Raw genomic sequence first — 13,771 nt, 5'->3', positions numbered from 1 at the left:
ATTCTCCTGGGAGAGAAAAAACTGACCAAGAAAACTTGGTGCTGGAAAAATCTTTCCTTTGGGCTTGACTTGACAACTAGGAAAATCCCCCCAAAACTCAAACATGAAAAAAATCCCAATTTCTTGCGCATGATTCTGCTCTTGCGTCCTTTTCCCAGCCTTGTAACCCCACCTGTCTGATTCTGTGCACCCTTATGAACCCAGTTCTCACAAGGAACATCACTGAATTACTCCGGATTGGCCCTGGCGTGCATAGAAACCGCCCCAGCACATGAAATTGACATGCGTTCTCCCATATCAACCTTTCCTCTAACAACCCCTGAGGAACAAGTCCCGGTGGGAAAGAAATACTCTTAAAATCCTCTTCCACGGAGGAAGGCTTGTCCCCGGGACAGATGAAGCATCATTCCAGTCCCAATCATTGCTCTCCCAACCAAGGAGAGGTAACGCACGGTCATTTGGGCCTCACCTTCTAGCAAATCCCTGGAGACAAAGAGCTACGGAAGTTTGAAGTAGAAGAACGTTGATGGAGGAGAAAGGCTGAAAACACAGGGATTTATTCCAAAGGGATACATTTATTCCAAATGTATTCCACTGAAGTCGGTTGCAGACGTGTGTCATAGCCCCTATATTGTCAAGCCATAACGGCGATTCTTCTGAAGCACTCAGGGGCCTTGGGTGCAGCCTGCGGACCTGCGTTCTAGCTGTCGGGTTGGCAGGCAGTTCCAGGATCAGTCCAGTGCAGAGTCAGCCATGAAGTCTGTGGGCAACGTGTATGTAGCACAATCTAGCTAGCCAGAAGCATTGCCACACTGGCTCAAAAAAATGGGCTGGCTAGCCCGATAGCCCCTCTTCCAGCATGGCCAGTGCCAAAGGCGTCAGAGGCAAAGATCAGGTGAGAGCAATAGAGTGATCCATCCACTCCCAGGGAGCATGAGATCAGCTTGTCTCGTGGCCATCGATAGACTTTCCTCCAGGAGCTTATCTCATTTTTTGATGTGCTTGGCATCTGGGCCGGGGTGCCGACAGCTCCACGCTCAAAGCAGGGGCGGGGCTTGTGCAAAGGGGCGGGGCCTCTGGCGGAAAGAGGCGGAGTCTCAATCGGAAGGGGGCGTGGCGTGGGTAGCCAGCCTGCCACGCTCCCCAGAGCATGGTGTGGCCCTGCACTCTGCAGCCTTCGGAGCCGCAGGGGTCCGGAGGGGATTTAAAAGACCCAGAGCTCCAGACATAGTAGAAGCAGTGGCGGCCGGGCACCCCTTTGAATCGTGGGCCCTGCGGCACCTGCCCTATTCCCCCCCCTCTCGCCTTCCGCAGGCCTCTGACCACAAACTCTTTGCCCAGAATCTGGGGCGATTTGACACCCCAGCAAAGGCCCAACCCACAGTCCCGGCCCAGACGTCGGGGGGAGGTTGAATTAAATGCACCCTCCAAATCAAACGACTCCACTGTGTGTGTGTGGGGGGGTCAACATGGAGCCCCGACTTCTGAAAACGTCCCACCTGCCGGCTGCCTGAGCGGCCCCGGTTATTTTGCTTCCCCCGGATCCGCTCAGTTCTCCTCTCCCATCGCTCTAGGAGCACCAGGCGCTGCTGTCGGAAATCCAGGACATCTCCGTGGTCCTGGGGATCGATAACCGATGCGACCTCGACCTGAGCCACCTCGTGGAGGAAGTGAGGGCTCAGTACGAAGCCCTCGCGCTCAGGAGCTGGGAGGACGCGGAAGCCCAGACCTGGAGCAAGGTACTGCCGGTCGGGGGGAGGGCAAGCTGCTAGGCTGGGGGGGCGGGAAGCAGGAGGCTTCCTAGAAACCCTGCGGATTGGTGAGAGGAGGGGGGAAGAGAAGGAGCAGGGTAGGGAGGGGGCCAAGATGTGGAGAAATAGGAGATGGACCAGAGAAGAGCAACAAAAATAATGGAAGCTCTCGGCCAGTGTTGCTCAACTTTTTTTTTAAAGTACCCCTTTCTCCAAACAAACAAATAAACAAAAATTTTAAGTACCCCCAGCGCCTACAGTTTTCCAACACACAATTTTTTTTCTACCCTTGCAACGCATTTGTTTAAACAACTTCATCGTAGCCGGGCGGGCGATGACATTTTTGAGGGTAAAAAGTCCCAAAATAATAAAACGCCGTCAAACTTAAACCAAAAATTCCTTTTTCTCCAAATTTCAGTTGTGTGGACGTATCCCCCCGACGTCTCTCGAGTACCCCCAAGGGGACTTGTGCCAGTGGTTGAGAAACACTGGTGTAGGGAGCGTGAGCTGGGAGGGGAGGCTGAAGGAATTGGGGTTGTTTAGTCTGGAAAAGAGACGACGGAGAGGGGACATGAGAGCAGCTTTCAAGTCCCTGAAAGGGTGTTAGAAGGAGAAAAATTGTTCTCCTTGGTTTCTGAGGACAGGACAAGGAGCAATGGGCTTAAATTGCAGCCAGGGAGGGTTAGTTTGGACAGCAGGAAAAACTTCCTGTCCAGGTGATTGAGCACTGGAATAAATTGCCTAGGGAGGTTGTGGAATCTCCATCTCTGAGATCTAAGAGCAGGCTGGACAGACATCTGTCAGGGATGGTCCAGACCAGGGCTACTCAACACACGGCCTGTGTTGCAGGTTGCAGCCTGTGGGGCAGCGTGGGTTGACACGGGGCTCAACACGGCCTCCGCTGGGAACACGGCGCGGCGTCTCCCAGGCGGGGTGAGCGCTGGCAGATGCAAGCGCCCGGGGTGGCGGGAGCAGGCGGGTGCAGGCGGGTGCAGGGCGTCGGCGTGTCTAGCCCCAGGGAGGAGGTGCCGGGAGCGCCGGGGCATTGTGGGAGAGAAGCAATTTGCATGTATTTGCATGTATATTTGCATATCCATGCAACCACACTCAAGTGGCGGCCCTCGGCGTGTGCTGTGTGTGTCACGGTGGCCTCCGGGGTTTCCAAAGTTGTGTCGCCCTGGGCTTAGATGGGGCGTGGTCCCAGGGGACTGGACGTGATGCCTCCCGAGGGCCCTTCCTAGGCTGTAAAGGAAAAGAGCAAAGAAGGCGAGAAAGCTGAGGGGCGTTAGGGGAAGGGAGGGAGGCAGGAGGTCTCAGGGTGGCGTCACCCCCCCCCACACACACACAGACTCCCCAAAAGGCACTGGGGAGCCCCCCCGATTTCGTCCCCACGCCCCAGTTTCAATGTGGGGCTCCTTGCCCCACCGCGGTGTCCGTCGCCGGCAGCGGCTCCCCGCAGAGTCCCCGGGGCAGCGGTACCGGGCTGACTGGCTCTGGACTCTCCCCTGCAGCTGGCCGACGGAGCCCCCCCCTCCACCGCCGCGTACAGGGAGCACCTCTTCAGCAGCCGGCGGGAGATGGCGGAGCTGAACATACACATTCAGAAGCTGCGGTCGTCCATCGTGTCCCTGGAGAGCCAGGTGAGGCCTGCGCCTGGGGAGACGGGGAGCCCCGGACGCGTGTCACGTGGTCCAAAGAGCTGAAGGGTGGGAGGGGAAACTGAGGCAGAGAACGGGGTTTTGGTTTGCCAGTGGTTTGCTGTGGAGGGGAAAGTGGGGGAGGGAGAGGAAAGGATTAGGGGGGAGAGTGTGTGGGGGGGCAGGGTTTGCCATGGGGTGGAGTCATAGAGGGAGTCGGTACGTGTGTTGTGGGGGTTGGGGAGGCTAGGGGGAGAGAGGGGCTGGGGTGATCTGAGGGGCAGTTATGGGGGGAGGAAGGGTAGAGAAAGGGGTGTTCTGAGGGGAGGTTATGGGGTGGAAGGGGGGGTATTCTGAGGGGCGGTTATGGGGTGGAAGGGGGGTATTCTGAGGGGCAGTTATGAGGTGAAGGGAGGTGTTCTGAGGGGCGGTTATGGGGTGAAGGGGGGTGTTCTGAGGGGCGGTTATGGGGTGGAAGGGGGGTGTTCGGAGGGCTGGTTATGGGGTGGAAGGGGGTGTTCTGAGGGGCAGTTACGGGGTGGAAGGGGGGTGTTCTGAGGGGCGGTTATGGGGTGGAAGGGGGGTGTTCTGAGGGCTGGTTATGGGGTGGAAGGGGGGTGTTCTGAGGGGCGGTTATGGGGTGGAAGGGGGGTGTTCTGAGGGCTGGTTATGGGGTGGAAGGGGGGTGTTCTGGGGGCGGTTATGGGGGTGAAGGGGGTGTTCTGAGGGCTGGTTATGGGGTGGAAGGGGGGGTGTTCTGAGGGCTGGTTATGGGGTGGAAGGGGGTGTTCTGAGGGGCGGTTATGGGGTGGAAGGGGGGTGTTCTGAGGGGCGGTTACGGGGTGGAAGGGGGGTGTTCTGAGGGGCGGTTATGGGGGTAAAGGGGGGTGTTCTGAGGGGCGGTTATGGGGTGAAGGGGGGTGTTCTGAGGGGTGGTTACGGGGTGAAGGGGGGTGTTCTGAGGGCTGGTTATGGGGTGGAGGGGGGTGTTCTGAGGGGCGGCTATGGGGTGAAGGGGGGTGTTCTGAGGGCCGGCTATGGGGTGGAGGGGGGTGTTCTGAGGGCTGGTTACGGGGTGAAGGGGGGTGTTCTGAGGGCTGGTTATGGGGTGGAGGGGGGTGTTCTGAGGGGCGGTTATGGGGTGGAAGGGGGGTGTTCTGAGGGCTGGTTATGGGGTGGAAGGGGGGTGTTCTGGGGGCGGTTATGGGGGTGAAGGGGGGTGTTCTGAGGGCTGGTTATGGGGTGGAAGGGGGGGTGTTCTGAGGGCTGGTTATGGGGTGGAGGGGGGTGTTCTGAGGGGCAGTTATGGGGTGAAGGGGGGTGTTCTGAGGGGCGGTTACGGGATGAAGGGGGGTGTTCTGAGGGGCGGTTATGAGGTGGAAGGGGGGTGTTCTGAGGGCTGGTTATGGGGTGGAAGGGGGTGTTCTGAGGGCTGGTTATGGGGTGGAAGGGGGTGTTCTGAGGGCTGGTTATGGGGTGGAAGGGGGTGTTCTGAGGGGCGGTTATGGGGTGGAAGGGGGGTGTTCTGAGGGGCGGTTACGGGGTGGAAGGGGGGTGTTCTGAGGGGCGGTTATGGGGGTAAAGGGGGGTGTTCTGAGGGGCGGTTATGGGGTGAAGGGGGGTGTTCTGAGGGGTGGTTACGGGGTGAAGGGGGGTGTTCTGAGGGCTGGTTATGGGGTGGAGGGGGGGTGTTCTGAGGGGCGGCTATGGGGTGGAGGGGGGGTGTTCTGAGGGGCGGCTATGGGGTGAAGGGGGGTGTTCTGAGGGGCGGTTATGGGGTGGAGGGGGGTGTTCTGAGGGCCGGTTATGGGGTGGAAGGGGGCTGTTCTGAGGGGCGGTTATGGGGTGAAGGGGAGTGTTCTGGGGGCGGTTATGGGGGTGAAGAGGGGTGTTCTGAGGGGCGGTTATGGGGTGGAGGGGGGTGTTCTGAGGGCCGGTTATGGGGTGGAGGGGGGTGTTCTGAGGGGTGGTTAGGGGGTGGAGGGGGGTGTTCTGAGGGGTGGTTACAGGGTGGAAGGGGGGTGTTCTGAGGGCCGGTTATGGGGGAGGAAGAGTAGAGAAAGGGCTGTTCTGAGGGGAGGTTATGGGGTGGAAGGGGGGTGTTCTGAGGGCTGGTTATGGGGTGGAGGGGGGTGTTCTGAGGGCCGGTTATGGGGTGGAGGGGGGTGTTCTGAGGGGTGGTTACAGGGTGGAAGGGGGGTGTTCTGAAGGGTGGTTACAGGGTGGAAGGGGGGTGTTCTGAGGGGCGGCTATGGGGTGAAGGGGGGTGTTCTGAGGGCCGGTTATGGGGTGGAGGGGGGTGTTCTGAGGGCCGGTTATGGGGTGGAGGGGGGGTGTTCTGAGGGGTGGTTACGGGGTGGAGGGGGGTGTTCTGAGGGGTGGTTACAGGGTGGAAGGGGGGTGTTCTGAGGGCCGGTTATGGGGGTGAAGGGGGTGTTCTGGGGGGCGGTTACGGGGTGGAAGGGGGTATTCTGAGGGGCGGTTATGGGGGGAGGAAGAGTAGAGAAAGGGCTGTTCTGAGGGGAGGTTATGGGGTGGAAGGGGGGTGTTCTGAGGGCCGGTTATGGGGTGGAGGGGGGTGTTCTGAGGGGTGGTTACAGGGTGGAAGGGGGGTGTTCTGAGGGCCGGTTATAGGGTGGAGGGGGGTGTTCTGAGGGCCGGTTATGGGGTGGAGGGGGGTGTTCTGAGGGGCGGTTACGGGGTGAAGGGGGGTGTTCTGGGGGGCGGTTATGGGGTCAAGGGGGGTGTTCTGAGGGGTGGTTACAGGGTGGAAGGGGGGTGTTCTGGGGGCGGTTACGGAGTGGAAGGGGGGTGTTCTGAGGGGTGGTTACAGGGTGGAAGGGGGGTGTTCTGGGGGCGGTTATGGGGGTGAAGAGGGGTGTTCTGAGGGCCGGCTATGGGGTGGAGGGGGGTGTTCTGAGGGCTGGTTACGGGGTGAAGGGGGGTGTTCTGAGGGGTGGTTACAGGGTGGAAGGGGGGTGTTCTGAGGGGTGGTTACAGGGTGGAAGGGGGGTGTTCTGAGGGCCGGTTATGGGGTGGAGGGGGGTGTTCTGAGGGCCGGTTATGGGGTGGAGGGGGGTGTTCTGAGGGGTGGTTACAGGGTGGAAGGGGGGTGTTCTGAGGGCCGGTTATAGGGTGGAGGGGGGTGTTCTGAGGGGTGGTTACAGGGTGGAAGGGGGGTGTTCTGAGGGCCGGTTATGGGGTGGAGGGGGGTGTTCTGAGGGGTGGTTACAGGGTGGAAGGGGGGTGTTCTGAGGGCCGGTTATCGGGTGGAGGGGGGTGTTCTGAGGGGCGGTTACGGGGTGAAGGGGGGTGTTCTGGGGGGCGGTTATGGGGTCAAGGGGGGTGTTCTGAGGGGTGGTTACAGGGTGGAAGGGGGGTGTTCTGAGGGGTGGTTACAGGGTGGAAGGGGGGTGTTCTGGGGGCGGTTACGGGGTGGAAGGGGGGTGTTCTGAGGGGTGGTTACAGGGTGGAAGGGGGGTGTTCTGGGGCGGTTATGGGGGTGAAGAGGGGTGTTCTGAGGGGCGGTTACGGGGTGAAGGGGGGTGTTCTGGGGGGCGGTTATGGGGTGAAGGGGGGTGTTCTGAGGGGTGGTTACAGGGTGGAAGGGGGGTGTTCTGAGGGGTGGTTACAAGGTGGAAGGGGGGTGTTCTGGGGGCGGTTACGGGGTGGAAGGGGGGTGTTCTGGGGGCGGTTATGGGGGTGAAGAGGGGTGTTCTGAGGGGTGGTTATGGGGGTGAAGGGGGGTGTTCTGAGGGCCGGCTATGGGGTGGAGGGGGGTGTTCTGAGGGCTGGTTACGGGGTGAAGGGGGGTGTTCTGAGGGGTGGTTACAGGGTGGAAGGGGGGTGTTCTGAGGGGTGGTTACAGGGTGGAAGGGGGGTGTTCTGAGGGGCGGTTATGGGGTGGAGGGAGGTGTTCTGAGGGGCGGTTATGGGGGTGGAGGGGGGTGTTCTGAGGGGTGGTTACAGGGTGGAAGGGGGGTGTTCTGAGGGGCGGTTATGGGGTGGAGGGAGGTGTTCTGAGGGGTGGTTACAGGGTGGAAGGGGGGTGTTCTGAGGGGTGGTTACAGGGTGGAAGGGGGGTGTTCTGAGGGGCGGTTATGGGGTGGAGGGAGGTGTTCTGAGGGGCGGTTATGGGGGTGGAGGGGGGTGTTCTGAGGGGTGGTTACAGGGTGGAAGGGGGGTGTTCTGAGGGGCGGTTATGGGGTGGAGGGAGGTGTTCTGAGGGCTGGTTACAGGGTGGAAGGGGGGTGTTCTGAGGGGCGGTTATGGGGTGGAGGGGGGTGTTCTGAGGGCTGGTTACAGGGTGGAAGGGGGGTGTTCTGAGGGGCGGTTACGGGGTGGAGGGAGGTGTTCTGAGGGGCGGTTATGGGGGTAAAGGGGGGTGTTCTGAGGGCCGGTTATGGGGTGGAAGGGGGGTGTTCTGAGGGGTGGTTACAGGGTGGAAGGGGGGTGTTCTGGGGGCGGTTATGGGGGTGAAGAGGGGTGTTCTGAGGGGCGGTTATGGGGGTGAAGGGGGGTGTTCTGAGGGCCGGCTATGGGGTGGAGGGGGGTGTTCTGAGGGCTGGTTACGGGGTGAAGGGGGGTGTTCTGAGGGCCGGCTATGGGGTGGAGGGGGGTGTTCTGAGGGGCGGTTATGGGGGTGGAGGGGGGTGTTCTGAGGGGCGGTTATGGGGGTGGAGGGGGGTGTTCTGAGGGGCGGTTATGGGGGTGGAGGGGGGTGTTCTGAGGGCCGGTTATGGGGTGGAGGGAGGGTGTGTTACGACAAAGGGCGGTTTATGGAGGCATTCGCCCTCGGCCCACCCTGCTGTTCCAGAATCGCGGGGAGCCCCCACAAGCATTTCAGACCCGCCCCGCGCACCCACGTGGCCCCACGTGCGGCTGACGAAGTCTGTGCCGGGAGTCGGGGTCGGGGGGGCGCCTGAGACCCCAGGGCGGAGGGGCCAGCCCCCCTATCTCTGCAGCACCCGCTGCCCCCCTCATGGCGTTTCCCGCCCCCTTTGCTGCCCCAGTGCCTGCATTTGGAAGAGAACATCAGAGACGCTGGGGAAAGCGGCCAGCTGGCTCTCCAGGACGCCCGGGCCAAGGTGGCGGAGCTGGAGGGGGCCCTGCGGAAAGGCAAGGCGGCCATGGCTCGCTTGGCGAAGGAGCACCAGGAACTGCTGAGCATCAAGCTGGCCCTGGACGTGGAAATCCTCACCTACCGGAAGCTGGTGGAAGGAGAGGAGAGCAGGTGGGTCAGCCCACAGCATGTGCGTGGGAGAAACCGAGGCACCCAGGGCGGGAATCGGGATCTCCAAATCTCGCTCCGATGTCCTGCCAAGCAGTGGACAAGCACGGCCTGTTCTCTGAGAGCTGAACCAAACCTCTGGGCCTGAACCCCCTGCCCCCAGATCTGGACCCGAACTCTGCGCCTTGGAGGTGTTTCCAGATGTTCCTTGCCTGAGCAGCTGCTTAGCTGATTAGCCGAGTACCCACAATGAGGTTTTGTTACTACTGGTGGTGCACATACCTGGGGGCACATACAAAATTATTCCGCACAGGGATAGAAAAGATTAAAGGGCGCATTGGTCTCCAGATATAACACACACGGGGCAAGGCTGGTTTGTGGTACTTGTGGGGCATGCCAGACATCCCTGGGGGAGGGGAGCATGTGGGAGAAATTGTGCAGGGGTGGGTTTTGTTTAGTTATTGCATTTTCATAACAGACGCCTCAGACTCAGCTTTAAAACTGGGTGGGAACTTGTTCTCTGAAATACGGGAGGGACCTGACTTTACGATGCCCCCAAGAGAACGCAGACACTCATGTAAACAGCCCTCACCTCCGATCCCCAGACAACGTGGGTTTAGTTACCCAGCAACCATCCGGTCTAAGCTCAGAACAGTGGGGGGGCTAATACGTCTGCGTGTCACAGTGTAAATCTATCTGTATGTCACACTGACATATGGACAGATTGCGGAAAGGGCTCTGATACAAGAGAGCACACAAATACCGGTGATGTGAAGAGGAGGGATACGTCGGTAGATCTGGAAGGGATCCAAAATAAGATTAGGGGAACGGAACGGCTGGAGGGATTAAAAACACTGGGGCTGTGTCTAGCCTGGCAAGTTTTTCCGCAAAAGCAGCTGATTTTGCGGAAAAACTTGCCAGCTGTCTACACCGGCCGCTTGAATTTCCGTAAGAACACTGACTTCTTACTGTCTGAAATCAGTTCTTCTTGCAGAAATACTATGCTGCTCTCGTTCGGGCAAAAGTCCTTTTGCGCAAAACTTTTGCGCAAAAGGGCCAGATTTGTTTTGCACAAAAAAAGCCCCAATCGCAAAAATGGCGATTGGGGTTTTTTTTGCGCAAAAGCGCGTTTAGACTGGCACGGACGCTTTTCCACAAAAAGTGCTTTTGCGGAAAAGTGTCTGTGACAATCTAGACGCTCTTTTCTGCAAATGCTTTTAACGGAAAGCTTTTCCGTTAAAAGCATTTGCGGAAAATCATGCCAGTGTAAACGTAGCCTGGGACTTTTCATCTTAGAAAAGAGGAGACGAAGCGGGGATGTGAGAGAGGTCTAGAAAACCATGACTGGTGTGCAGAAAGCAAATAAGGAAAAGTTATGTAGTTGTTCCCATAACACAAGAACTGCGGGTCACCCAATGAAATGAAAAAGGAGCAGGTTTAAAGCAAACCAAAGGGTAACTCAGCACACTGTTAATCTGTGGAACTCCTTGCCAGAGGATGGTGTGAAGGCCAGGACTTTGACAGGGTTCACCAAAGAGCTAGATAGATACACGGTGGTTAGGTCCATCAATACTTATTAGTCAGGATGGGTAGGAATGGTGCCCCGGGTCGCCATTTGTTGGCGCCCCCGTGTGGGTGAGGGCGGAAGGGCAGCATTTTTCACAAGTGTCTGAGACCCGTCTGCGTTCCTCAGCCTCTCAACGTCTCTTTTCTCCTTCCCAGCTTGGAGTCGCAGACGCCCACGGTCGTCAGCACCATCTGCTCCCGCCCCAGGCCGGGTTAGTATTTCTTGGCATCGTTTGTTCAAAGCAACAGCCAGGGTGGCGCCTGAGGAGGGGCACAGGGAGGGCCTCCCCGCCCTTGTTCCACTCCCTTCCTGCCTCTCTCCCCACACCTTGCTAGTACCCTGGGCTGCCCAAAAGCTCCAGTCCTTTGCCCCTCCTGCCCATGGCTCTGGGGGGGCAGCTGCCCCCTGCGTCGCCCCCCGCAGCCAGCAGGAAAAACAAAACAGCGCGTCACACCGCTCACCTCCTGTCCCTGCAGTGTCGTCCATCTCCAGGTGCTTGGGGCCCTCCAAGGTGTTTTCCACGAGAGGCCTTTCCACGGAGGGGGTGAGCCGAAACGGCGCTGGAGAAGACGCCACCCACAGCAGGAGCCAGGGCGCAAGCCCAGCTGGTCAGGAGGCAGAATTCCAGCCCGGCGGGTCCTTGCAGGCCAACGGAGACCCTCCCCGGGCGGAATCGCTCCTCGTGGACTAGCTGCCGGGCCCGTGGGCAGCTGCGTCCGACTGAGAGCAGAATGCCTGTCCCGACGCCCGATTCTTGCCAGGTTCTTCGGGGCCAAGTCGGGGAAGCCACGTGACCCCAGTTCTTTCCAGTGTTCCCTTTACTCCTTCCCATTTTCCAGCACGGCTTAGAAGTGGGGGGCCTCCGTCCTGGGAGAAAGTTCTTTCAGCTTGTCCAATGCTCACACCAGCCCCAACAAACTCCCCGAAGCAGACTCAGCAGGCCTTCGCGAACGGCCTGTGTCCGCATAGAAAGCTTTGCAGAAGGGAGAAGTGGCTCCCACAGTGGAAAACGGAAGGTCGGGCGCGGCGTTGAGGAAGATAGCAAGGGGGAGCTGGCAGGCTCAGGAAAGGAAGGGTCTATTCCTGACTCTGCTGGGCGACTTGCCCCATTGTGCCTCGGTTTCCCCATCTATGAAACGAGGACAACGCCACTGTCCTCCTCTGTATTATAGAGCTATTTTGCCAGTATTAGGAAAAGGCTTCTTGCTTTCGTGCTTTGGGGCGTGCAACCTGTGGAACTCCTTGCCGGAGGATGGTGTGGAGGCCCTGTCTTCAAAAAAGAGCTAGATAAATCCATGGAGGTTAGGTCCATCAATACTTATTAGTCAGGATGGATAGGAACGGTGTCCCTAGCCTCTGTTTGTTGGAGCCCCCAGGTGGGTGAGTATAATATCGTGTGGAAGGGCAGCATTTTCACAAGTGGCGTTCACGTCCTCTGGTTTCTAACGTGCAGGGCTCTTTAACGAGCAGCCGATGTTCTCGTCCACGCAGGGTCCTTGTTTGGTGACGGCGCTCCGGGGAAATTGCTGCGTAGCCCCAGAATCCTGAGGCAAAGGCTTTTTCCTGCTACCAGGGTGGACTCTGTCTCGAAGGTGTCCCCTGAAAACTAAAAATAATCACAACCCAGATTTTGATCTCAGTTCCGCTGGTGTAAATCCGGAGCGACGCCTTGGGCCCAGCGTCTGATGTGAGTTACAGTGCTGTAAAAACAGGGTTGCTTCGCCAGGTTCAACGGTGGTTTATCTTGACTCTCATTTCCACTTGCATACACCCAGACTGACTCCACTCATTTAAACAGCGGGTTTACACGAGTGTAATGGAACCCCCTGATAAAGTCCTGGTCGTCACACCATCCTCTGGCAAGGAGTTCCACAGGTTGTGCGCAGCGTGAAGAAATACTGCCTCTTGTTTGTTTGAAACCTGCTGCCTATTCATCTCACTTGGTGACCCCTCACTCTGCCGTTATATATACTAACTTATGAGGCTGCTTTTAACTAAATTAGCAAGATCCCCAGCGGGTGTAAATCAGCATTGTCCCATTGAAGTCAGTGGAGCCAGGCCAAATTTATGCCAGCTGAGGTTCTGGCCTAGTGTATATATTTGTTCCCTTCTTGCACAGACTCAGGTATACCGAGCATTGCAGTACTTCTTTCTACCCAGGGTCAAAGTCCACACAAAGTCCATGGGCTTGCTCTGGGGGAGAGGAATCCCAGCAAGGTCCGTGCTATAAGTCTCTGTTAAGTATCTTGCAATAGCTCCCTGTTTCTGTAGGGTAGGCACCTGTGTAACCATGTGTTGTCTTGCTCCGCACTATGGCTGTGTTAATAAAGTCAGATTCCAAGTGGCTGTAGCCGTGTGGGTCCTTGGGTATTAGCGAGAGCGGGAGAGTGAGGTCCGATCTTAGAACCACTCAATCACCGAATCCTAAAACTGGAAGGGACCTCGAAAGTTCATCAAATCCAATCCCCTGCCCTCACAGCCGGACCAAGCACTGTCTAGATTATGGGTTCCCAAACTGGGGGGGGGGGTGAAAAATTCCAGGGGGGTGCGAGGCAACCCAGGCCCCCTTGTCAATTCCCCCCGACCCCCAAGTTGTGCTGCTATTTTTGTTTTTTGGCCCTGGTCAACAAGGGTTTTTTTTGCTCAACAAGTTTTGCTGCTATGGAGGGTGTGTGTGTGCGTGAGTGTGAGGGTTTCTCAAAAATCAAAAAGGGGGCGTGATGCTGAAGAGTTTGGGACCCACTCCTCTAGATCATCCCTGACAGGTGTCTGTCCAACCTGCTCTTAAATATCTCCCAGGATATGTCTACACTACAGAGTTTAGTCGGAAAAATGGCCACTTTTCCGACAAAACTTGAAGGACGTTCACACTGCAATCGCGTTCTTCTGCAAGCAAATCGAAAGAGCAGAGGGGTTTTTCCAGGATTGGTAATCCTCATTCTACGATGAAGAAGCTTTTTTGCAAAAGAGCTGTTTTGGAAAAAGGCACGTGTGGATGGGGAGGAGGGAGTTCTTTCGGAAGAAGAGGAAAAAGCAACGGTGCCTTGGTGGCCGTTCTGTCCGCAGCAATACAGCTGACATGCGAGAGACCGTCCAGTCAGGCTGGATGCTCTCTTGCAAAAAAGCAGATTGCTTTTTCGATGCGCGTTGGCTGTCTGGATGCTCCCTTTCGGAAGAAGGTTTTTTTCAGAAGCTCTCTTCCGAAAAAAGCTTCTTCCGAAAGAAGCCTGCAGTTTAGACATAGGGTAGGCACCTGTGTAGGGTAGTGCTCCGCACTATCTCTAGCGATAGAGATTCCACAACCTCCCTCGGCAATTGATTCCGGTTTCACCGCCTGACAGGCAGGACGTTTTTCCTAATGTCCCACCTCAACTGCCCTCGCTGCAATTTCAGCCCCTTGCTCCTCGTCCTAGTAAAAGGCCCAGCACCTTGTAATAGAGCAACTCATGCTGGTGGGAGAGATGAGCTTTCGGGCAAAGCTGATGGGGAGAGGGGCGACGTGCTGGGGATGGAGCGTGGGCAGGACCAGCCGGGCACTGTGCCTCGATTTCCGTGGCCTGTGCCATCCACCATGACACCAGGTCTC

The 13,771-nt window shown here is 57.8% G+C and overlaps 1 protein-coding gene across 1 annotated transcript in view; it reads left to right on the top strand.

Moving 5' to 3' along the window:
- KRT80 (keratin 80) overlaps nucleotides 1-12,529 on the top strand; it is a 33,449-nt gene extending 20,920 nt beyond the window's left edge. The window contains exons 6-10 of the mRNA XM_075901668.2: nucleotides 1,575-1,739; nucleotides 3,263-3,391; nucleotides 8,401-8,621; nucleotides 10,341-10,396; nucleotides 10,662-12,529. Of these exons, the coding sequence (XP_075757783.2) occupies nucleotides 1,575-1,739; nucleotides 3,263-3,391; nucleotides 8,401-8,621; nucleotides 10,341-10,396; nucleotides 10,662-10,876 (786 nt within the window). The 3' untranslated portion in view covers nucleotides 10,877-12,529. The remainder of the gene's footprint in view (nucleotides 1-1,574; nucleotides 1,740-3,262; nucleotides 3,392-8,400; nucleotides 8,622-10,340; nucleotides 10,397-10,661) is intronic.
- The last annotated feature ends 1,242 nt before the right edge of the window (nucleotides 12,530-13,771 follow it).

This window comes from Pelodiscus sinensis, chromosome 31 (assembly GCF_052426305.1).
Source record: "Pelodiscus sinensis isolate ZL-2025 chromosome 31, ASM5242630v1, whole genome shotgun sequence".
In the NCBI taxonomy this organism is placed as follows: domain Eukaryota; kingdom Metazoa; phylum Chordata; order Testudines; family Trionychidae; genus Pelodiscus; species Pelodiscus sinensis.
Note: the sequence above shows the minus strand (reverse complement) of the source record. Positions and strands in the feature narration are given on the sequence as shown.